Source organism: Syngnathus leptorhynchus, chromosome 12 (assembly GCF_054491065.1).
Source record: "Syngnathus leptorhynchus isolate UIUO chromosome 12, UIUO_Slep, whole genome shotgun sequence".
Lineage (NCBI taxonomy): Eukaryota > Metazoa > Chordata > Actinopteri > Syngnathiformes > Syngnathidae > Syngnathus > Syngnathus leptorhynchus.
In genome coordinates, this window is record NC_141206.1 from 6,786,321 (window position 1) to 6,810,584 (window position 24,264).

At 44.5% G+C, this 24,264-nt stretch overlaps 1 protein-coding gene and 1 long non-coding RNA gene across 2 annotated transcripts in view; one reads left to right on the forward strand and one right to left on the reverse strand.

The window, feature by feature from the left end:
* Nucleotides 1–22,898, forward strand: part of LOC147048113 (netrin receptor UNC5D-like) — a 50,237-nt gene extending 27,339 nt beyond the window's left edge. The window contains exons 2-18 of the mRNA XM_085926736.1: nt 6,710–6,916; nt 11,112–11,255; nt 11,330–11,433; nt 14,704–14,881; nt 15,330–15,497; nt 15,564–15,728; nt 15,808–15,840; nt 16,529–16,753; nt 17,123–17,254; nt 17,315–17,524; nt 18,145–18,229; nt 18,827–18,998; nt 20,609–20,839; nt 20,907–21,056; nt 21,197–21,379; nt 21,473–21,651; nt 22,294–22,898. Coding sequence (XP_085782862.1) covers nt 6,710–6,916; nt 11,112–11,255; nt 11,330–11,433; nt 14,704–14,881; nt 15,330–15,497; nt 15,564–15,728; nt 15,808–15,840; nt 16,529–16,753; nt 17,123–17,254; nt 17,315–17,524; nt 18,145–18,229; nt 18,827–18,998; nt 20,609–20,839; nt 20,907–21,056; nt 21,197–21,379; nt 21,473–21,651; nt 22,294–22,480 — 2,753 coding nt within the window. The 3' untranslated portion in view covers nt 22,481–22,898. The remainder of the gene's footprint in view (nt 1–6,709; nt 6,917–11,111; nt 11,256–11,329; nt 11,434–14,703; nt 14,882–15,329; nt 15,498–15,563; nt 15,729–15,807; nt 15,841–16,528; nt 16,754–17,122; nt 17,255–17,314; nt 17,525–18,144; nt 18,230–18,826; nt 18,999–20,608; nt 20,840–20,906; nt 21,057–21,196; nt 21,380–21,472; nt 21,652–22,293) is intronic.
* LOC147048114 (uncharacterized) lies at nt 10,351–13,702 on the reverse strand. The gene is made up of 3 exons (XR_015067785.1): nt 13,458–13,702; nt 11,324–11,488; nt 10,351–11,212 (listed from the first exon to the last, which is right to left on the reverse strand). It is a non-coding gene; the product is annotated as an uncharacterized LOC147048114 (long non-coding RNA).
* Nucleotides 22,899–24,264: the final 1,366 nt, after the last annotated feature.

Consider the following 24,264-nt stretch of genomic DNA (forward strand, 5'->3'; position numbering starts at 1 on the left):
CTATTCCGAGCACGTCATCCCGCACAACCAAAACGCTCCCCGCCCGTGTGTCCAAATGCAAATGACACAACCTGACTCATCGCGGGGGGAAAAAGGAAAAAAAGAAATGCAGCGTCTATCGGAGACGACGGGAAATAAACACGAGCGTGGGCGGGAGCGGCGGGAGTCAAGTCGCCGTGAGATTTGTAGCGGCGCGGCACTCCGTGCGGGAAGATGATTGAGAAAGATGGATGATAAGGGAGAGACGGGACAAGAGGGCCCGCTGATTTACGTGCTGCGCCGTATCGAGAAAATAGAGCCGCGCGTCTTTGAAAAAGCGCCGCAAGACAGGAATAGTGTCGCGGGTGTCAGCGTGGAAGGTGTCACGACCCCGACGCCGTAAAACACGTTTTATCCGCCCGTCACGGCATTGCAGCAATCCCGCATTTTAATTTGGGGGTGGGGGGGGTTCCATAGAAAGATTGAGTTTTTAAATTGTGCTTTGGGTTTATAATGGTCTCGAATAGTTTTGGAGTAACGCACAACTTGCCTTCCATCATATTTGTCGTTTCGTTTCCACGCTAACTGCAGGCATCATTTCCCCACCGCATCTTACTTTTCGTAAATGGGATACCGAAGCGGTTTTGTTCCGGGGGTCCGTCGTTGACTCCTGGGAGCTGTTAGTACAATTTCCTTTAAATTTCAAGAGAAGACGCAGCAAACAAACACGACTAGAAGTCGTTTGTTTTTCCTCATTTTACTCAACAAGCTTTCTCATGATCAAATCCTCACCGAGCCCTCGGGACTTGACGCCTTCAGGCCGACTTTCTTTCCGAGAACCGTGAGACGTGATTATACGCCTCTGATGGTGATGATGATTTATCGGCACACTCTGTAGGGTTTAGGTCTGAAGATTGATGGGGCAAAAGTATTGGTACAGATCGCCATAAAGTGTTAAGGAATTAATATTTGGTTGTAAAGACTCTGTTAGCGTGTAGCTCGCATTCATTTGTATGCGTTCCATCTCCCTACGTTGCGCATTAATAAACTTTCACGCCGCTCGACTTGACAGGCGAACTAATAAGAGTGTGGCGGGGGTGGCGGGAGTACAAGGTGAGGCCGCCATCTTCATCTTAAAAACATGAGAGAGAGCTGCCGGACGCGGCGACCCGGCCTCCTGTTTATGCAGCTAGCGGGCGCACCGGCGCGGAACACGTACCGGGTGAACCCTGACCCGGACGGCCGTGTGAATACCAATCAGGACGTCTGGGTTTCCATTTGCCAAAGGAATCGGGGGGAGGCGTATCGGGGATTACAGCTAATCCTAACACACGGCGTGATCCCAAAGAGTGGAAATTAGCGGCGAGACAAATGCGTTTGTAATCACTTTGAACGACAGAAACGAGAGCGGGATCAATAGGAGTTAATCGCCACGATTCATAAACATCACAGACCCCCTTAATCCTCGCACAGGCCTTATTAGAATCTGTCGGAACGCCATCCGGAACCCTTTTGCGTCGTGTGACCGTTGTCTCTCCACCATCATTTTTCAAATCATAAAGGTTCATTTGAAGTCTTGTTGCTTCTCCAGAGGGCTCAGTTCTTCAGGGAACAAACAAAAAAACACCACAAAAGCAAAAGATAACTGGTAGAGTAAGTACAGAGTATTTTTTTTTTTACTTCTAAGTGCAGGTCGTGAGTGCTTTTACCACCTCGGTTTATTGTCAGATTGATCCATGTAATATGACACACCTGTCAGTCACACGTTGCAACACTTAACCACATCCGCTCTGGGTTTTTCAATCGGTACGCATCCAATCGAGAGAGGAAAGCTCGATAGATGAAAGTGATGTCGTGCAGGCATCACAACCGTGCAGGCCGTTTACCTCCGTGGCGCCATCTATCACGGCGCACCTTCGGCTCCTCTTACTCCGAGGCCCCGTGGTCCCAGGAGGGCATCCAGGCCGAGTTCATAACACGTGAGCAACTGGGTCGACAGCGGTCCCATTGGTTGGGAGAGGTGGGGGAAAAAAAAAATGTAATTTCAAGCCGCCCCAGAGGTCAGCGCAGTGAAGCGGCTGCAACCATCCATCAGATAAATCAGCTTTAAGGCCAAAGCAATCCACTTAGTGGCTGCACCTGCTGACACGCGTTCCCCTCCATTGTTCTACAAACAAACATGGCGGCCGGGTGGGGATAGTCTTCATGTGAGTGAGATCATGTTCTCGAGTCATCAATGAATGATGGCTTGAACGTAAAAAATTAAAGCGAGATCAACTTCTACTCAGTGTTGTTAGCGTGATGCTAACCGCTTCAATCTCCGATGTAGCCAACAAAATACATCCTCTATGGGGTTTCGGTCTGTTGATTGATGCAAAAGTATTGAAACTGTCTCAACAATAGATAGCTGTCAAATATTTTGCTATTTGTATATCCTACTGAAAGGTCTATTGAAGTATTCAAATGAACAAAATATCATAACAATTCAAATAAGTATCTTGATTTATGAGCTAGTACTTAGCATTCCTGTCCTTTGTTCAGCTCACATGTGGACACCTGAAACCCATATTACTTTCATTGAGTCACTCCGTTCTGCTAATGATCTTACATAATCCGCAATCTGGGCCGCCGTGTGCCCAAGACTCGCCGCGGGACGCTTAGCATAGTGCTACTCAGCCTGGAAAGATCTCGATTCTTGTCATATGGCTAATTTCTTCTTCTTTTTTTTTTTTGTTCCGTGATTTAAATTATTCATCGGGAATCCTAGGCGCTGCATGCTGCGCCTTTTAATAAGTCATTAAGGGCTATCAAGGGAAAAGCTGATTAGCAACGCACAATGACTTAGCTTAGCTCGGCTGCAGGCGCTTCGTCGTATCGGTTGCGACTCTGAACCTCGACTTACTTATACGACACTACTACGGCGGTAATGGATGAATTATTATTTTTTTCTGTGCATTTTATACCTGTAGTTTTGTCAAGTTGAAACACATTTACAATTTGTGTTCAAAGAGTTTCATCATCTTTGCTTCTATTTTGCTTTTTGCTACGCCGATTAGGCTTTCGGGCAATTTTCAGGCGCCATTAGCCACCTTTTGGCACGCAGAAAAGCACTGCTTGACGGTCATGAATTTTCAATGCGGAGAAGCCGGGCCGCTGCCCGCCTCCATCTTCCGCCGCGTTATTACGTATGCCGTTACTTTTTAATCCGCCCGCACACACTCTTCAGGAATGTTATCGGCAGGAGGTCCTCGCTCCGAGATTACGACAGCCATCTCTATCTTCTCAGGTAGAAAGAGGAGCTTAACCTATTCATCGACATGTTTTTAGGTTTTGGTAACCTCAACACACTTGTTTCCGTTGTTGTTCAGGCGTCAAATTGCTACTTTTCTTATTTTTTGTCAAATATGTTTCTGTTGGTTGTTAGGTTTTTTCCCCAGAGTGATAAGTCTGTTGGCAATGGCCATGGCAACAAAGGAAAGAAATTTTTGCTTACTCTTGCTTTCCATCTGGCCTTTGATCCGCGTGACAAGAAGAGACGGCGGCATAATTGAAGATTTTGCTGCCTTACTCCGGCGGGTCGACAGTTCTCTCTAATGAAAGTCCTACGCGAGAGGGCTCGATAAATAAGTTAAAACAAACGTCACACTTTGGACACAAATAAAGAGGAGGCATGAATAAATGAAAGTGCAGCCTAGCCTTTAACGTGAGAAAAGCTTTTGTGGCACCTTGCAGCTTTTTTTTGCCACGTGCTTGGTGGCGGCAGGGAAATGAGAAGCAATAAAGAAAGTTAATATCCTGAAAATGTATTAATGTCATTAATCATCTGTACACAAGTTAGATTCGAGTAGCCTTTAAAAAAAATATATATATACCTCACAAGTCATCACTTTTGTTTTTGTTGAGCTCGCAAATATCAAAGCTTTCCATTTCCATCCGGAGATGGTTTTTACGCATCGTTCGTCGACTTTTACTGCGACATAAAGAAAAATAAATGAATAAATTAAAAATGTGATTCACATCTGGGACTTTGCAATAAATTTCCATTAACTTCACATCTGACCTCACTGGTAGTTAACTATTCGTGAGTTCACAGCTAACTCCGATTTAAATCATCACGACTTCACACTTTTTTTGTAATCTGAAAGGAATAACTGCAGATCTTAACGGGAGGTTTATATTGGTGAAGTTTGATCTCTGTTTGTCTTTTTCTTTGTGTCTTCTAGTTTGACATGTAAGGAGCAAGCACAGATAAATGAGGTGTCATGTTCCATAAGAAAGAAAAACAAACGCGTACAGATCGATGATTTGTCGCACGGGAGACGCTCGTCACGTCGACACTCGGCGACTGACCCACTTTTGCTCGCGACTCTCGTCTCTTTGATGGCGACGGTGCCGAGGGAAGCGCCATCGTCCGTCTGCCACTGGCAGGTTGGCAAGCTGTCGCCATCGCGATGAAGACGCGCTCGGCGCCACCTGGGGGTTTGGAGCCGAGGCCGCGGGTACCGCACTTCTGTTCACACGGGTTTTTGTGAGCAAAGAGGATGATTTCATTTTCGGTGAATTTTCAGGACACTTTTTTGCCAACATCAAAGTGCCAAGGAAATTTTTTTGTAAGCATTCACAATGGTTTGGAATCTTGAATTGTGTGTTTCCCCAAACATCTCAGCTCAATTAAGTCTTGAGTGATGTTTTTTTTATAAACAACAAAAACATAGCCTGCAGTGAAACCATGATTTGTGACCTGCTGGCTTTTTTTGTTGTTGATGTATTTGTGAAAGGGCATTGATGATCCATTTCATGTTGTAAGTGTGCCTGGATGGGATGAAAAAGCCTAAAAAGCTTCCAAGCGTGTGCAAGACGACAGACGAGAGGTTTGCATCAATATTTGAACAAAGCGCCGTGGCATCTTTTTGCTTTTAGCAGAGGAATAGAAAGAAGATCATCGCCACAGACGTCGTCGTTCCGACTTTAGCATCCTGAGGAGAAAAGTTTCTTAAAACTACGTCAAGTAAAATCTCTCTTGAAGTTTCGCTTGCTGTCGTTAGACACGAAAAGTTTGTCACTTTTGTAACAACTGATTTCAAAATATTTTGCCCTGAATTTGATGATTTCGACTTTGGATTATTTGGATTTGGAATCAGTCACAAACACGTGCATGTGTTTTTCCTTTTTTTTTTTTTTTTTGGTGACATCGTCATAGCAGATGCTCCCTCACCTCCGCCGCCCACCGCATCCATCTGCCATACGTATCGCGCATTTAATAAATGCAGCAATGACAAACGCCACCCCGTTTGCCGCCTGTTTGCGCTGGCGTCAGCCGGCATCTCGACGTCTCTGCGGGGCAGCTGTGCGATACCAACGAGAAGCAGCTCAAAGGTTCAACTATAGCATGTCAATTAATCTTTAATTAGAAAGGACCTTTTCTTATTCATTCATAGCCAGTGATTATGGCAAATCTTATATATGAGCTGATTTTCTGATGTTGCGCAACCACTATAGGGTGCTCGCCCACCCCCCGGGAATGGATTGCTTCGTGCTAATTAAAGCACGTTGAGTGTTAATGATCATTAATTAATTGTTAATCATTAACACTCAACGATTCATCACATCGGAAACAAAGATCTTGTCGCCATTTTGTTCATCTTCTTTGATTTGAAGGATTTTTTTTTTTTCCCCCTCTGAGACAAGCCTAAATCCACTACTGGAAGTGTGTACTGCAAGTTTTGACAGAGGCAAAGCACGGAGCGCCTATGAATGAGTCATGTGAGTGGATGTCGTGTGTCACATGATATTATTGCTTGCAGTCTGTGTGTTTGTGAAAATGTGTGTGTGTGTGTGTGTGTGTGTGTGTGTGTGTGTGTGTGTGTGTGTGTGTGTGTGTGTGTGTGTGTGTGTGTGTGCGCACGCGCACGCGCGCGCGCGCGCGCGCGCGTGTGTGTGTGTGTGTGTGTGTGTGTGTGTGAAGATGGCGTGTGGCCTCTGTGGGGATGCCAAAGTTTAAGTTGTGGCCGTTCCACCGTTATATCCCTGTTAGAGGTCATCTGATAACCGCCTCCTTCCACTTCCTGTTTGGGCTTACACATCCGCTGTTGTTTTTATTGAACCTGTCATTGAGCTATCCTATTGATTTTTAATGTCCTACTGATTTTTTTATTATTTTTTTTTATTTCAAGCTTGGTGGACAAGGTAGCGGAGATCAATGGGGACTTTAATACATTTTCTGACACTCACTATCTGTCTTCATCAAACGGCGAGAATAATTGCTGTGTCGTTGCAGGAATCCTATTGATTTTTAAAATAAAAGCTTATTCATGATGTGCTGGCTGAAGACTTTTACCAAAGTGGCATAAATAATTTGCCAATTTCACTGAGGTCATTTTTTTTGTAGGCATGTCCGTCAAAGGTGGACAAAGAAAGAAAGAAAGAAAGAAAGAAAGAAAGAAAGAAAGAAAGAATCCTTCAAATCTTTGGGGTAATCGTTTGCTGATCATTTCGAGAATTGTAAAAAAAAAATGTGTAAGGCGATTAGCTGGCAGCTGGTCGCAGGGCGGATGAATACGATGGCGACGGATTTTGGGAGGATGTGAATTTGATGGATGGAGACGTTTAACACGTTGACAACGCAGAGGCGCATTGAAAGCCCGTGTGTCAGAAGCGTTCGAGTCATTTGATGTCGTGCAAAAGCGTTTTCCGTGGAGCCTGACTGTGATTGGATTTGATTTGCGTGCAGGCGTCCGCGGTGAGAGCCAGCAGCATGGTCCATCCAGCACGTTGCCGCGCTTTGTGGAGGAACCGGTGGATGCGTACATCATCAAAAGCAACCCCATCAAGTTGCGCTGCCAGGCCCGGCCTGCCTTGCAAATCTTCTTCAAGTGCAACGGCGAGTGGGTCCACCAGAGCCAGCACGCGTCCCGTGAGCATACAGACCTGGGAACAGGTAACTCATTTATGACTTTTCTACCCTGGAGTTTTTCACAGTCACCCCAAAAAAAAAAAAAATCATCAAGCTATAATGTTTAAATGAAGATGATTTAAGGCAGAGGTGTCAACTTTTTTTTTGATTTTATTTTTCTTATATTATTGCATGCACACAACAGAATCCAGCATAAAAAAAGTTTAATAATTTTCTAATTTATTTTCAAAGTGGGGTTTTAAAGAAATGTTGCAATATCTCACTGTTATTAAAAGGAAAGACAATTTATAATGTTGGTATCTTAACAACAAACATTGAGTCGACTCACGATTTGCCTTTGCGGGCCACATAAAATGATGTGGTGGGCCGGTTACGGCCCCCGGGCCTTAGGTTTGATATCTATGGTTTGTAATCTGTTTTTTTGCCTATTTTTTTTTTTTTTTTAACTCACCCAGTCCCGCTCTCTAAACCGGACCAGGCAGCATTTCCAAAAGCCTCAAGGGTGATCTTTCATCACTACACTTGTTTGGGTCAGATGCTCTTTCCGCTCTCGCTTCATAACGAGGATGTTTTTCCTTCTTGTTTTGGGTCCGCCTCGTTAATTAACGACACGGGCGAGCTAACTAGCTGAAAAAAATCCACTTTTTCTCCACATTCCCTACGCAAGAACACAAAAATGTTGAGAGTTGAAACATCCCGTTAAAAGGAGCTAGCTGCCTGCGATGCTTGAGCGGAGCGGACGCTAACCAATTAATGCCAAATTAATGACATTGATTCTCAAGCGCTTGCATCCGGAACATAAGATTTGATTCCGACTCAATTATCCTAAAATTGTTTGTCCTTTGAAGTTGAATTAGACGTCCTTTAAAAGCGAAGGCACTCATGCAAAGCCTTATTCAAAAGATTGTCCTTTTGTGTCTCTTTCTATTGTGTTAGCTAGCTTTCATCATGAATAACTAATGAGAAGCTCAATCACAATCACTTTTTTCTTTACGCTGTGGATCACTTCAAGTCCATCTGTTGACTTGTATCGTATTCATCATTTGGCATGTGTGCGTGTCCATTCTTAATCGAGTGTGCCAGGGCTTTCCTTTAGTGGTTTTTATGATTAGCTAGCAAGGAACACTCACTTTACACAGGTTTAGTCAAGCGAGTTGGAACACAAATTTGCTCGAGCGAGTCCGGCAACGAGGCGAGAGCACTGCAGCAAACACAAAGATGTTCACGGAGAATTTCTCATGAGCGACGGCAGCTGTCAAGAGTCCAAGTTAGATGATCTCTTTTAACGCGTGTTGCCTTTAATATTTCATACGCCGGCGATGAAGACATGAATGGAGTCTCTCAGTGTACGCACCGAGGCTTTGATTCCACGTACCTCGGGGGCCACTTACGAGGCTTCTTCTCTTGACAAGCTGCAAGTGTACCTAATAATTTGGACGCTGAGGACCGTCTGTTGGTCCTAATGTAGAATGGAACCGTGTTTACTGTGGGATTTTATTTTTTATTTATTTATTTATTTATTTTTACATTGTATAGGTATATGAATAAGAGATGAGCAGTGGTAGAGCCGCAATGTTTTGGCCAGGGGGGAAGAACACAATTATGCGCCCACCATAAAAATAATAAAACAACGCTGTCTGTGTATGTGTGTGTGTGCTCCAGGAAGATGCTTTGATGGTAGTTGTTTTGAAAGTGTGATGTAAGGATGAACATGTGACTGTCACAGCGGAAGCCAGCCCCCCTGAGTGTGATGGACCATGCACAGTGCATTTGAATATTTACCACATTTTGTTACAGCTTTAGTCCAAAATGAAATCAAATATTTTCTTTAAAATTCTAAATGAAATCAAATATTTTCTTTAAAATTCTAAACACAACAAACAAGTTGTAGCAGTCCTAAAAGGTCGATCATTATTAAGATTGTACGTCAATCCTACCTGATATTCTAACATTATAAAAAATAAGTATTGATATTGTCTTTGGACCCAAAACTCGATGTTATTGATAAAAAAAAAATTCGAGCAAACATGTACCGTGTATGCCAAAAGTCGAACAGTCGTAGTTGTTGCTAATGCAAACTGAAAGCCGAACATAAGCACATCTAAGTTGAGGAGGTCACTGAAGGACGAAGCTTTCGTTCAGGCAGGAGAAAGTGATACCCTGATGAGATGAGATAAGACGAGGAGGATGAAAAGGAGGAAGAAGAGGGGATGGAAATGGAGACAAGGGGAAGAAGAGAAGTGCTTGTGCATGTGCTCTGATGATGATGATGATGATGATGTATTTTATTTGTTTGAAGAACTGCTCCAATTTTGTAATTTAAAATAATGCAATTTAGGTCGAAAAACAGACTGTGTACACTCAGAGGTAGGTTAGCGTGTTAGTGAGCTAGCATGTTAGTTTATGAATAAATTAATGAGGTTGTCTTCAGTGAGCATTTAGTGCCTCTTAATCAGCACGCGCTCACATTTTTTTGCACATCACCAAGTCAAATGAGCAACTTGAGGCAATTTAATGACAGAATTTGGAAGATTTTGTGTGTCATATCTTCCCGAGAGCGACACACACGTGGGAAGCAAAGTGAAGATGTCGCAAGTGTACAACACCACATTAAAAGGTATGCTAATGCTAACAGCTAAAATCATTGTCATCTGACCCCTTTACTTGATGCTAATGCTAATGTCTTATAACACTGGATGCGTTGAGAAATAAGCTCCGAGCGCACGGTGGTTCACTCCAACCGTTCGGAAACTCGGAGCGCAGCTCAAATTTGCCGTATGAGAGTACCTTTTTGAAAAACAAATACCTTTCAAGCCAAAGTTTACGGTTTTGTTTGTGTTTGTGCGCGCGCGCTGCAGGCCATGCTGGTCACCTTGTGCGCCTGCAGCGTGACTCGCTACATCATCGTGCGTGTTGTTGTTTATTCATCAGTTATTTTGCATGGCCATTAATAAAGATGATGCGGCAGAGGAGGTGAGGGCAGGGCCTGCCTGCCCGCCCGCATTGCCTCGCAGCATGCTTTGAGCTTGAGGCTCTTGTCACAACGGGGTCACAAAGCAAACTGAATTTTTAGCGAGGTCATGTGAAGCTAACAATGCTAACATTGGCTGTATAGAAGGTATCATTCAAAGGGGACACTTAAGAAACAGCATGGTGTAGTAGTGGTTAGGGTTTCTGCCTCATAGTGGAGAGGTCCTGGGTTCAAATCTGTTACATAGCAGTAAGCCTACTTTTTATAATTAGCCAACCCACCGTGTTGGTATAGATTAGCATTAGCTAATAGTGTTAGCTGCTGATAGCTAACCATGGTGCCATGTATTGGCTGCATGCTTCACATGCACCCATAAAGACAGTTGAAGAGTGGGTTGTATTTTCCTTGGTGAAGGCAGCACTTCATCACCAAGCCACAAAATTATACTTGTCAATTCGTGCCGAGGTATTTTGCTCCACTGTTCCAACACAATCGTTTGGATTTCACATATGCCTGCTGAAAGATGCATTTTGAAAAAAAATCACAATCCAGACAACTAAATCAAATTTGATGTGTGGGAAAGCACTTTAAAGATCTTACAGGGCATTAGAAAAGTCAGTTTTCCATAATCGGGCCTTTTAAACTGTACAAAACAATGCATATTAATACATCTCCTCAAATTTCAGTCGGTATTAAATGAGTTTTTCTATCAGCAGCAACAAGCCAAATGAGAGGAAGGTGACGATTAAACACGTCCGGAAATGAAATATGAAATCATCACGTCACGCTGCATTCAAATGCGTAATTGTCAGAGGAGCGATGGACATTTAAAAGCCTTCAATTACGCCGCACAATAGCTGACGAGCTTATTGGACCCGCAGGAAATTGCGGCTTCGGGCCGCCACGGGATGATGAGCGTCTGGCTGGTGAATACATTTGCCAGAATAATAGGATACCTTTGATGGTCTGGTCACAATGACTGAGCTCGCCTGGCTGACCCAAAGTAAAAGTGCTTTTTTTTTATTTTTTTATTGGTTTTTTTTTTTGTGTCTCATATATGAAATTTCCATTTCGTTTAAATGCAGCATTTTCATTTTGTAAAAATCATGTCCCGGCATCACTGAAAGATGAGGACTTCCTAGCAGCTTGCTCTCTATGGTGAAAATTGTCAAAAGTGTTCCAAAGAAAACATTCAGATCCCAAAGTTGATTCTAATACCAACTAACGGCTCATCTTGTATGTCACCAGGGTTGAAGATCCGTGAGGTGATGATCAACGTGTCCCGCCAGCAGGTAGAAGATTTCCACGGTCCCGAGGATTACTGGTGCCTTTGCGTTGCCTGGAGCCACCTGGGAACATCCAAAAGCCGCAAGGCGTCCGTGCGGATCGCCTGTAAGTCCCAACATTTGTTCAATATATGATTTTGCTGACGATTAGAACTTCTAAAACTTCGCCCTTACCCTTAGACCTGAGGAAGAACTTTGAGCAAGACCCTCAAGGCTTGGAGGTGCCCCTGAGCGGCATGATTGTATTGCATTGTCGTCCACCAGATGGCGTACCGGCAGCCCAGGTAATCATCAATTTGTTTTTTTTATAAACCCCCTTTGGATGCATTTCTTACCCACCTGCAGAAGAAATGACTTCTATTTTGGTCATTTATGGAATCGTGGCTTCATAATCAGAAGGTTTTACGAATGGTCGTTGCAATTCATTCATTGAACTGAGCAAACATGACAAGAGCGTAAAAGAGAGAATCAAAAAATAAAACAAATTCAACGCCCCGCTGTGACTTATTCAGGTGTCTCGTATCAATTCCCTCGGCGAGCGTGTGCTGTTGTGTTTGACACGCGGCCTTTTTAATTTCTCCCTCATGAATATCAAAATGAATATCAATGCGGACAACAATGAGAATAGCAACCGGCGAGCTTGGCCGCCGTCACACTGAGTCAGGCGGCGTCACGCTGAGCCACCGTCTGCACTACATCGATGTCAAAGTCGGAAGCTTAAGTTTATGCAAAAGTCAGGCCTTCTGTTTCCTCTTTGATTTTCAGCTACACGCTAAAAACGATACTAGCAAATGTAGAGTAAAACAGAACCAGGCAACCACAGTATATTTTGTCACTGAAATTTTGATGCTAATACTAAAATGTTCACATCAATATGGGCTATCGACCCCAATTTCTTTTGTGTAAAGTGTTTTTCCTCTTCTTAGTTTGGCTTCATTGACTTTTTGACTTTGTGTTTGTTTTGTGTTTTATTTTAAGGGATTTGTGTGGGACAATCACACGGATAATATTTGTATCTTCAAACTTCTCTCTGGCTTGTGTATTTAAAAAAAAAAAAAGCTAATAGAAAAAAAAGTGTCGTCTCCTCAGTGAGACTAAAGCAGACGTAAGCTCTTTTTGCTATCAGACGTGCTAAGCTTATTGCTGCTATCACAGCAGGGCAGCAGATAACATGGACGCCTCTTCTTTCCATTAACGTCACACAGCAGCCATAACGCCACAGTCCCGTTCCGGGTGGCTTCCAGCTGGATAAACGCTCTTTTTGTATTTTTTTTTTTTTTATAGTGGCAACACAACAGGACTTCAAGTGACAGTTTGTGTCTTAAGTTTGCACTTCATCAAATATTGTCACTTCTTGCCTAATGTAACGCTAAAGCAAACAGCTAATATCATATACAAAATATATTCTATCAAATGTGATCCTAATACAAAATTGCCAGCCTTGATGGTACTAGCCGTGTCAAGTGAAAACAAAATAACAAAACATTGTTTTTCCACCCTAAATTGGATTGCAATGCTAACTGCTAGCGCTCTCGTAGCTGTGTGACCTCGACCGCCAAAAAACTGCAGTGGACAGCGGGTCGTAACCTTTCCAACCTCACATCATGAAAAATGAAAAAAAGAGAAGCTTTCCATATATGGACATGAGCTATTTCTTGCTACTTCTGGGATTCACTTGACTTTATGGATTATTTACTTGCACTTTGCTCTTTGTTTCACGCATCAATGCGTTGACATGCCGATGACCACAATGCGTCAGTGCGGCGCTACTTAGCTATGCTCAATTATTCACCACACACGCAAAAACAAATTAAATTGAAATTGACAATAAAGCAGACTTTGACTAATGCATACATTAGCACATGTACCACATGCAATTACATGCAAATAAATATAATCATGTAAAATAGTATTAATACAACACATTTCCTCATGTAATTTATCACATATTAGCATATGTCAATATATTATCACATGCTGGCACTGGCAAATAAATACCAAAATATTCTAGCACATTCCAATTAGTACATGCTAAGACAAATAGCACATAGACCAGCACACGCTAACAATGTGATTGTGTTTCTTTCCAAAAAAGAATGACATATCTCATAATTATTAGAAGTAACATAAGTAATACTAGTGCATTCATTGAAAAAAAAAAAAAAAGATGCAGCTTTTGTCCAATGGTTGCGTTTGAGTACTCGGATCACTTTTCATTTCCATTTAAAAGCAATCTTTTTTAATGTTGAAAAAGTCAGACATTTCCGCAGCTATAAATAATGAATGAGGAAAGTAATAGGATGCTCACCCTGAAAAGATGGACGTTTTGTCCTGCGGTCGCATTTGAATCCTCTGAGCATAATTGGCGAAATTGTAAGCCTTTACATTGCCACATTAACTCCTGCTTTGTTCTCACAGCCATACGAGGGTAACCATATACAAGGATACGCTCTCTGCGGCAAAAGCTGTTGACCTTCGTCTCCGTGGCAACGCTCCGCATAATACTCTCTGTTCTTTTTTTTTTTATTGTAACAGCCGAGACTTCCCAACGTGCGGTATAAACCCGCCGTCGCCATAATTGTGTGGGTCGAAGAATAATCGAATATCGCACGCTTGGCGGCGTAAAGCTTGATTACACTGCCAGGCGAGTAAAAGTCAGTAGTGGCTAAGGAATTCAGCCCAATTGGCGGCGCGGGCCACCAAATTAAAGGAGTGTGGAGTGCATTAAAAATACAAAAATAAAAAATAAAAAGCTTTCGTGATGACGTGATTCACGATGTATTGATTCCTGGTGTTGTGTTATTTTGCACCTTTCAACTGGGGTTGCTTGGAAAGAGCAAAGCAATCACCCAGTTTGCTGGCTGCTGTTCTAATCCCTCAGCAACTGGCCGTCAAACACACACACACACACACACACACACACACACACACACGCCGTGTGCTCAGGCGCACACCAACACACACATGGCGGTGTACAAACATGCGGCGTTCCCAGCGGGATGGAGTTTTTAATCCTCAAATAGAGCGGCATGAATCAGAGAGTGCTCCCCATGGATGAAAAGCTCCTGATGTTAATGTCAATTTACAGCGGTGCTCATGCGCAAAGACCATCGTCCACAGAGCGCCACCCAAAAAAAGTACCAAAGGAATTGCCATTTTGAGGGATCTCACAAAATCAAAACCAGTCCAAAAGTCTCATTGAACAATATTTATGAGTCAACGACAGCTTCCAAAATCAATCAATTAATCGTCAAGTTGCCGATTAATAAATGAATCAAGAATTAATTTACTATTGAAAGAGTTCAGTTAAAAATACCAACTAAACAGTAAATTTGTTGTACACTTTCATGCAAAATGTTCGATTCATCGATGGAATAATAAAATATGCGATAGTGGCAGCTCTAGAATAGATGCACACCAAAAAAAATCATATATATTTCCGTGATTCCAACCATTTACTGAACAGATCCTAAATTGCTTCAAATTAGCATTTTGTGTTTTTGAAGTATGGCAGCTCTCCCTCAAAGGCAAATCTCTGCTTTTGCCGTTTTTAGGTGGAATGGCTGAAAAACGACGAGCTTTTGAGCCTTGGTGGCGCTGTGACGGATCCCAAAGGCGACCACCGTCTGGTCATCCCTCAGGCGCATCTCTCCGACTCGGGAAACTATACGTGTGTTGCCAGCAACATTGTGGCCAAGCGCCGCAGCTCCACAGCTGCCGTTGTCGTCTTTGGTGAGCTAATAAAACCCCCATTTTTTTTTTAACTCGTCTTTTAGTGCGTTTGTTTGATTTAGTCAACAGCGACAGGCTGCGGAGCCACCGCAGGAATTAATCTTTTTTTTATTTTTTATACAAAGAACCATCAATAATAATCATGATGGCCCGACAACTCGTTCTTCCCGTCTTATGACAGCCAATGAGATGATGTGTCACTTTGGTGGTCGCAAATCACGGGCAAATGTGACAGTCGGCGACGTTGATCATCGTCGTTGTCTTCCAGATGAACATCAAGATGGGATTTATATTGCAGCTTTTTGAGTTAATTTACTACCGATATCATTTTTTGGGTGTATATTTCATAAATCGCTTCACATAGTCAACAAACGTGAGCTTAATCATTCCGTATCGTTTGATATCTAATATATGCACCTCATGTTTTAATGACTTCTTTGTCTTCTAGTCAACGGAGGCTGGTCGACATGGAGCGATTGGTCACCGTGCAACGTGCGTTGCGGTCGCGGCGTCCACAAACGCTCCCGCACGTGCACCAACCCGGCGCCGCTCAACGGCGGCTCCTTCTGCGACGGCGCGTCGGTGCAGAAGAGCGCCTGCACTTCACCGTGTCCAGGTGAGCAAAACGTGACGTGGACCTAGCATAAACGCTTACATCGTTATTGTGATCCGGTCTGAGCAGTGGACGGGGGCTGGGGCACGTGGACCGAATGGTCGGCGTGCAGCGGCGACTGCGAGAGAAGGCGGAGCCGCGAGTGCACGGCGCCTGAACCCAAGCACGGCGGACGGTTATGTGACGGCGTGGCGCTTGCCACTGATAACTGCACCGGAGACCTCTGCACACAAAGTATGAAATATGCAAAATATATATATATTTATAAATATTATACATGGATATACATGGATGAAATTATTGATGTTTTCAGATGGAAAATTGCTGCGTGATGCCAAACCACAAGGTGAGCTTTGTGTATTTTGTTCTTCTCCACTTTTAAGAGGTCGAGGTACCATCTCCTATGAGTCGCTGGTGTTTATTTCTATATAAAAAAAAAAAGCACTTGACAAATAAATTCCAAGAAATATCAATCCAAAGAACTCATTTAAAAGAAAAAACCTGGAAAGCCTTTTCAAACTAGCTTTTTTTTCAGGTTCCGAGAAGCTTTTAGGTTGTGTCCGCTGAACATATCTGATTGCTCTAAATTTCCGAACAAAAAGTTCCTGAAGCTGTGGGTGGAAATAACATTCTTTGACCAGACATAATAGTTCCAAGAGCAAAAAGTTCCAGTGACTTTAGGTGTAAATGAGCTTAAGAGTCTTTGTTGTGATTCCTTCATACTTTGTCCTCGGCTTTGTTAGTTTCTACCAAACTTTGCAAGCCCTCAATTAACCTGCCAGTTGAAAAAAAAAAAAATGTTAATCAGCTTTCTTTATTTTCCCCATTTTACGCTGTATCCTGCTGAGAGGATTTCTCCCAATGTCCCTCTTGGATCTTGTTATCGTCACGTAACAAGCCAGCTACCCGTTGCGAGTGCTCGGCACTTGGTCCTCGGTCCTTGTTTCTGCTCGAGACAAGATACGCTTTTGTCATATTCATTTTTATTTCGTAATTTGAAGGTTGTTTGTAAATATTGCTGTTGTGCTTTTGAGGTGTGGTGGAGAGCGGAGTCGGCGGCGGCGGCGTTGGTGGCGGCGGCGGCGGGGGAGACGTGGCGCTGTACTCTGGCCTGGCGGCCGGCGTGGCGACGGTGGCGCTGCTAATCGTGGGCGTCACCGTGTACCGACGGAGCCGCAGCGACTACGGCGTGGACGTCATCGACTCATCCGCCCTAGCTGGAGGTTTCCAGTCGTTCAATTTCAAGACGTCGCGGCAAGGTGACACGTAAACGTAAACATCAAAAATAAACATATGCAAATGTAAATACATACAATATTTAATTTTACACTCTACTTAACATGAAGTGTGTGCGCGCGCTGTACATTGCGCGTATGAATCATGTATGCCTTCTCGTATGAATAATTCATCCATGCGATTTAATGTTTTATCTTTGATGCTTAATGTAAATTTGTTTTACAGGGTTGGCATTACAGGCAGGTCACATTTGTGACGGGTGCGGTCGGGTTCTGTTGCCTCTTCACTCAATTATTTTCATGTCTTCGCCACTTCCTGGTTTATCGAAATGAATAACAGTAATAAGTCGGATAACAAGGATCGGGAATGAATTCTCAAGCGGCTCTCCACAGGCAACCCTCTGCTGATCCGCTCGTCACTGCAGCCCGACCTGAGCGTGTCTCGCACGTACACCAGTCCCATGTGTTTCCACGACGCCATGGATAAGGAGCTCTTGAACCCCCTGCCCGATCTCAAGGTCAAAGGTGAGCCACATATTTACTTCAAGAACTTACGCCTTATAATAACTCCTCTTATGCGTGTAGGGATCACAGAAGGACCCGACTTCCACCCTCAGACGTTCCCGAGGGGTCTGTCCCCAGACTACCGGGGCGTCATGGTGGGTGCCACGCTGGGACGAGGAGAAAGGAACCATTTTGGTCCCCAGCGGGTGGCGGCACCCGCCGTTAGGCCGCGCCACAAAGCCACGGCAGTGTTGGGCCACGCCGGGGGACATCTGCTGGTGCCAAACACAGGTAAACTTATTTACTCCTTTCCTCTTGCTTATTTCCATCTTTCCTCCTTTTTTTGTCCTTCCCATCTTGTTTCCTTCTTTCCATTTCTCCTTTTTCGTCCCTTTTTCTTTCTATTTTCACCTTTCCTTTTTCTTCTCTCCTCCTGTCCTTCTTTCCTCCTTCCTCCTTCTACCTCTTTGCTCCTTCTTTCCTTCCCCCAGGCAAAAACAAAAAGAAAAGAAAAAAAAAATCACACGAACGCTTAGCGAGCGAGGCGGGCATTTCGGCAATGTTTGACCTTGTCGTTATTGGCCCACAGCAAGAATGAGAAAATGTCATCCATCCAGAAAGAACATTCATTTTTCATTCACTTCGCAGATGAAGGCCGACAGCTATGGCCTTCTCGCAATCGCTTCGCTCGGCCTCCACCATCTCCGGAAAAAAACAAAAAAAAAACACGAACAGCGTGAATAGCTTCATAGAAATCAAATAATTGCAAATAAAAAAAATATATAAGTTAGCATACCGTGCATACTTGAGCTGAGTAGCTTTTGGCTTTAACGCATTAAAAATGGATCGTTAGCTTGCTACCCGTCGATGATGGCGCTTAGGTGTGCTAATGACGTGGCCGTCATCTACAGGTGTGAGTTTGCTGGTGCCGGTCGGGGGGATCGCTCACGACACCACATGGGAAACAACGGTCATTGTCAACCAGGAGGACAGCAGGTGAGTAGACTTGTAGCGACTTGGCTAGCTAGTTGGCTAGCTAGCGGCGTAGTTTTGAATGATTGAGTCAGCCGTTTATTGTTGTGGATGGTTTATTGCGTTATTTCGTGGTTAAACACTACATCCAGACCAGTTGTCACCTCGGGCTAGTTTGAAGGTTATAGTTGACCCAGAGATGACTTGTAAGCGCCTCTAGATTCAAGCGCCGCTGAGCCTCAGCTCGCCGCTCATCTGTGCTACGTCTGCGCTGTGCGGCGGTGTGATAAGACGCGTGCAGTTTGCCGCTTAAGGAAGCTGCCCGAGTCGTAGCACCGAGCTGTCAATCAACCGCGATCAGCCCAAAAGGCGGTGGGAAAGTCCGGCCAGACGGCGAAATGGGATTTCCTTTCTTTTCTTGTCGGCGGAATGAGACTTCCCGGCTCACTTTCACCTGGTCGAGAGCCTCGTATATTTTGGTCACGAGTGACAGGCGCCCGCTGTGGCGTGACACGCCTTTATTGATGGAATCCTACTAATGACATTCCTACGCCGTTATTGCTCCACACTGTTTATCGTCTTTGTGTCAGAAAAAGAACGTTGCAACTTGTGCGCTCGCAGCCAGGCGTTGGGCGAAGGATCGGAGATCTTCTTGAGTCCGGCCGTCACGTACGGCCCGCCGGGGCTGGAGCTTTCCTGCCCCGTGGTCCTGACCGTGCCACATTGCGCTGAGAAGGCCGCCGACCGATGGATCACTCGACTCAAGAGGCAGACGCAGGACCGCAAATGGGAGGTCAGTTGTCCGACCTCCCCCATCTGGGTTCGGAGTTTAGATTTTTCACTCAATGCAAAGTTACTTCTTGGAAGTGGAGTGAAACTTTCGAGTTTTACTTCCGCAATGTTGCACTGAAATTGATTTATTGACTATAAAGTTCTCGAGAAGTGGATTAAGTGAATTTTCCCATATTTTATCCTTTTAGATTTTAGTTGGTTTCAAATCGAATATTTCAATGTAATTTGTTCGTGTCCTTATTTTGTGCTGCACCACTAACTTGCTATAAAACCATTTGATTAGTTTACGCAAAAGTTTCCAAGTTGTCAAGTCAAGACTTTTTAGGACTTTTCAAATCAAATTTATATCCAAGCTCATTTTATTCCCAATAAGTTGATCCGTATCTGCTTTTAAAAGTCATGACTAAAACTAAATCACTGTTTTGTTGGTTCCACTGTTGTGATTGCGTGATGTGACCACAAATCATTCATTATATTATTATTTTTTAAGAATTCTAATCATATAAAACTAACATAAAAAGTATCTGGTTGGAATCTTTTAGAAGTTAAGCCAATTGGACTTTGTTTTTTTGTTTTTTTTCATCCCCCACTTTAATTATTCGCATTTTGGGTACAAAAAGAAAAATGTAATCCCAACACCTTCTTTCTCCACGTCCAACATTATCAACACCCTCCCTACCTACCATCTACCCTCTACAATGTAGAATCTACATCAACACCTTCTATCTATCACGACGACAAATCCATAACGCTCATTTAATGGTGTGGTGACCTCATCAAAATCAGCGGAGACCTCATGCGGGGAGGGACTGTGGGGGAGGGGCTGTGCGGGCACCTTTGAGGCGAAAAAATAGATACATACATGCACAAAAGACGGCGGCACCGTCGTCGTCTGACCGCTGTGAGATAACGAGAAAAATGTCTGATGTAACCAAAAGTTTCTGGGAATTAGAAATCCTAACTCAACTGGAGGTCCCCGTCGCCCATTAAAGCGCCATCAGAGTCGCTTCCCCGCTGCACATTTTATTCGGTGCCTCGGTGACTGAAATATATGTAGATTTATCATTAGTGTACATTCTAGAAAAACCTCCGAAAGATTTTTTTTTTTCCAACACAATGCTAGACTTTCTTTTCATTGTGTGGATTTATTGGAAATAACTGTTGAGAAACGCGATCACATCCAACATTGCTCCATTTTTTTTCCCCCTAATTGAATTATTTCCAATTGTCACGCTAATTTCTATTTTGCAATGAGTAGTTTGCATAAATAGTCATCACAACCAAACTTGCCTTTTTCTTTTTATTTTGTGGATTCTTTTCAGTTTATCATAACTAATTGACAAGTGGAGCAACAGAAGAGGGCCGTTGACTTTATGTTTTGGAATTTGTGGATTAATTCGAGACTGGCAAGTAAGGACCACCTTCATTATGCCTCCGCTGCGTTTAATAATTAGTGACCCAATAAAACCTCAAAGGTTTTAATTTATGCACAGCTCATCTTTTGCCCATAACATGTCAGTGATATTCATCCAATCCCGTTTTTCCATTATCGCTCCCCGTAGGTGGAAGTTACCGTTCTCAAAGTCATAGTGGCTTTGTTTCTCCCGACAGGAAGTGATGTGCGTGCAGGAGGATTGCACTTCCTGCTACTGCCTGCTGGAGGCGCAGCGCTGCCACATTTTGTTAGAGCGACCCGGCCGCTACGCCCTGGCGGGCGAGCCGCTACGGCCGGACGCCGCCAAGCGCCTCCGACTGGCGGCCTTCGGAAGCCCGGACACCGCCAACCCGATGGGCTTCATCCTCAGGGTCTACTGCGTGGACGACACGCCGCACGCTTTCCAGGTAACTTTCTTGTTTTACTGTCGCCTGAACTTTTTATCGTGACACGTGCTCCCTCTGGCGCCCCCAGGAGGTGGCAGCTGGCGAACGCGTCCGAGGCGGGCGCCTGCTAGAGGAGCCCAAAGTCTTGTCATTCCGCGGGAACGCGCTCAGCCTGCAGGTGAACATCCAGGACGTTCCACAGATGCTGTGGAACATCAAGCCTTTCACCACCTGTCAGGTAAATTCCTATTTTATGTACTTTGTTGATTATTTGTAATTGTTGATTTCGATGATATAAAGTCCCTCTATCCTCCTTCTTCTGTCACATCTCCTGATTATTCACTATCTCCCCACCCACTCATCCTCCTCCCTCCGCAGGAGTTCTCCTTCTGTCAGGTGTGGTGGGGCAAACAGCGCCCCCTGCAGTGTGCCTTCTCCCTGGAGCGTAACAACGCCTCCTCGTCCTCTTTCTCCTCATCTCCTCTCTCCTGTAAAATCAGCGTGCGTCAGGTTCAAGGTGAAGAGCAAATCCTGCAGATCTACACCACAGTGCAGCCCGAGGTGAGACCGTCAACAATTGTTGCTCATTTAGTCCATGACGTCGCAAGTCACTGTCAAGTAGGCTCGACGTCTTCTCCTCCCTCCCCCTGCCAGAACCCAAAGGTACCAGTCCCGTTCCCTTGTGAGTCCGGCTGTTCCATCACCTCCCAGGCGGGATCACGGGCTTTCAAGATCCCGCCCTCCATCCGCCAGAGGATCAGCGCCACGTTTGACGGGACCAACGCCAAGGGCAAGGACTGGCGCCTCTTAGCCCAAAAGCTACACGTGGACAGGTGGGAAAGCTCCCATTTAAATTCTGAATAGACTCCCACGTGACGGTACAAGCTGAATTCCAAACGCTTATTTAGTGTGTGGCATACATGCGACCTGGCCGGTCGGGACTAATCTGCCATCAGCTACCAAAGCCTCTCGTCGCGCCCACGCTGCTGATTTCATTATAGATGCGGAGGCGTGCGGGACAGCAAGCGAGACGGCGTTCCGGTTGGCGTGGCAGATTCCGATCGGGAAGGTCTGGGACCTCGACCCGATTGCTCGTTACCAATGTGAACGTTTGATGATTCCCGATGACCTCTGAGGTCGGGAAATCTGGGAAAATAGGAGAGTCTGGAGGTCTATTGTGTTCGTTAAGCTGATTTATGCAATTATTGCAGCAAATATTTGCAGATGGTCACTGGGAGGGACAAGGAAGAACACCAAGAGGTGGGGGGGGGAACTTATGAGATTGAAGCGTGATGAAACACTGCCCCTTAGTGGCAGTGTGGAGAACGACAGTCTGGTGGACTATTATTCCTTTTCTACCTCTTTTCATGTTTAGAGTCGCAACTCAGTGATCGGTTGAGTTGTGCCTCACGGTGTTTCCCCTCTCTGTAGGAAACTTTTCAAGATGTTGACAATTTTTTTTTCTCGCCCCGCAGGAACTTGAGCTACTTCGCCCACCACGAAAGTCCCGCGTCGGTAATCCTGAGCTTGTGGGAGGCGCAGCAGCAGGACTCAGCCGACCTGGACTCCCTGGCCAGCGCTCTGGAGGAGATCGGTCGGGTACAGTCGTCCACCTGCAACGATATGAGGGGTTCCCTAAACTCAACGAGGACTGCAGATTGAAATCCCGGACAACTGCATGAACACTGAGGACACTAGCAGGGACTTCCCGGAATAATACGGAAGCTTGTTTCAGACTGGAACAAACGTCAAGGTGAGGTTTGGGTTGTCGGTGGGGGAACGGACCACAAGCGTCTATCTTGGAGAGATGACTTCCTGTTCCTCTTCCTGTGGCCGCGCCAAACTTTAAGTGTGACGTCATGTTGTCATTTTCTTGCTTTTGCGTCGTGTCTTTAAATGTGCGAAAAGTGGAGGTAATAACAAAACGCAAAATGTTGGAGACTTCATGCTACTACACCTACTTAAAAAAAAGTTGGCATGAGGAAGATTTTTTTTGTGTGGTACCCTCGGAAGAGTAAGTTACCTTGGACCACAACTCGGTCCAATCGCTCCCAACAAAATAAACTGGCTTTGTGTCCAACTCTGTGTCGGCCTCTCTTGCAGATTCTCACCATTCGTTAAGATATCAAGCTACCCTAATTAGAAGATGGTAAAACGGAACTAGTTTAGGAGCCATCTTACACTAACCACATTGGCTATAAATTGCAATACAACTGATTGGATGGTGTCCCTAATGAAGTGACCCTTTAGAGTGCATTGTCAATGGGATACCAACAGAGGGTGCTGTGGGCCTCCCTTCTCACCGTGACGTTTTTGTGTCCTTTGCGCTTGGCCTCACACAATTTCTATGAACTCCCTTTCTCAGACACACACACACACACACACACACCCTATACACATGCATGCAGACACACACCAGACCACTGTTCAATAAGTAGTAAGGCATGCTGGGTAAATATTAATCTGCTTTATTCGCTTCACTGGGTAAAGTGTGATCAAGACTAATGTCCCTAGAACCCCCCCACCCCACGAGAAAAAAAATGCCCCCCACACACTTGGATCACTGCCCCCCTTCAGCATTCCGGCTGGGACAAACAGGAAGTGTGTGTGTGTGTGTGTGTGTGTGTGTGTGTGTGTGTGTGTGTGTTTGAGAGAGGGGAGGGCGCTAAATGCAAGTCATGTGCGCCTCATGAGAACTAAAAGCTACACAAAAAAAGCAAGCGGCAAACTTGTTTTGCTTTGGGACAACTGGGCCTTAACTTGTTGCCACGGCGACGCTCTCATTCCCAGGCTAATGATGTGGCGCTATTGTGCTAATTGAGTTTAGCGTATAGGGTTTTAGATCAGGGGTAAGGTTTCAAATTTGGGTAAGGTGTTCAAATTATGGTTGCACGACGGTTAGGATTTTAAAATGACGGTTTCAAATCAGGATTAGGGGTTTAGTCAAAGATTACAGTTCTGTTAGGGTTTCGAACAAGCGTAATATGGCATCCAAGCTTGTGGTAGGGTTCTAAATTCAAGTTTTTTTAGTTTGGCTTTGGAAAAAGTGCTGAAATGATGACAGTAGCTGAAATGCGTTGCTTGTCTGCAAATTGATCAGAATGAACCAAAACATTCCTCATTTGTTCAGTGTGTGTGTGTGTGTGTGTGAGCGTTGTGGTATGCTTTGGATTAGCGCACTCTTGCGGCTGGCGCGCTTGTCCGTCTGCTGCCGTCTGGAATCAGACAGCGAACATCAGCAGTCGTCTGAATTCTTCCAAGACCAAAGTGTTTGGATTTCTCCTGCCGCCCTCCGTGTCTATTTTTAATCGTCTGCTCCCGTTCACAATTAGTAGCACAATTTCAGGCCAATCGGGTTTAAATTATCAAATGACACTCTGAGTTTCTTTTTAGGGCCTTCAAAGTAGGGTTTCAAAAAAAAAAAAAAAAAAAAGGTGGTGCCCTGA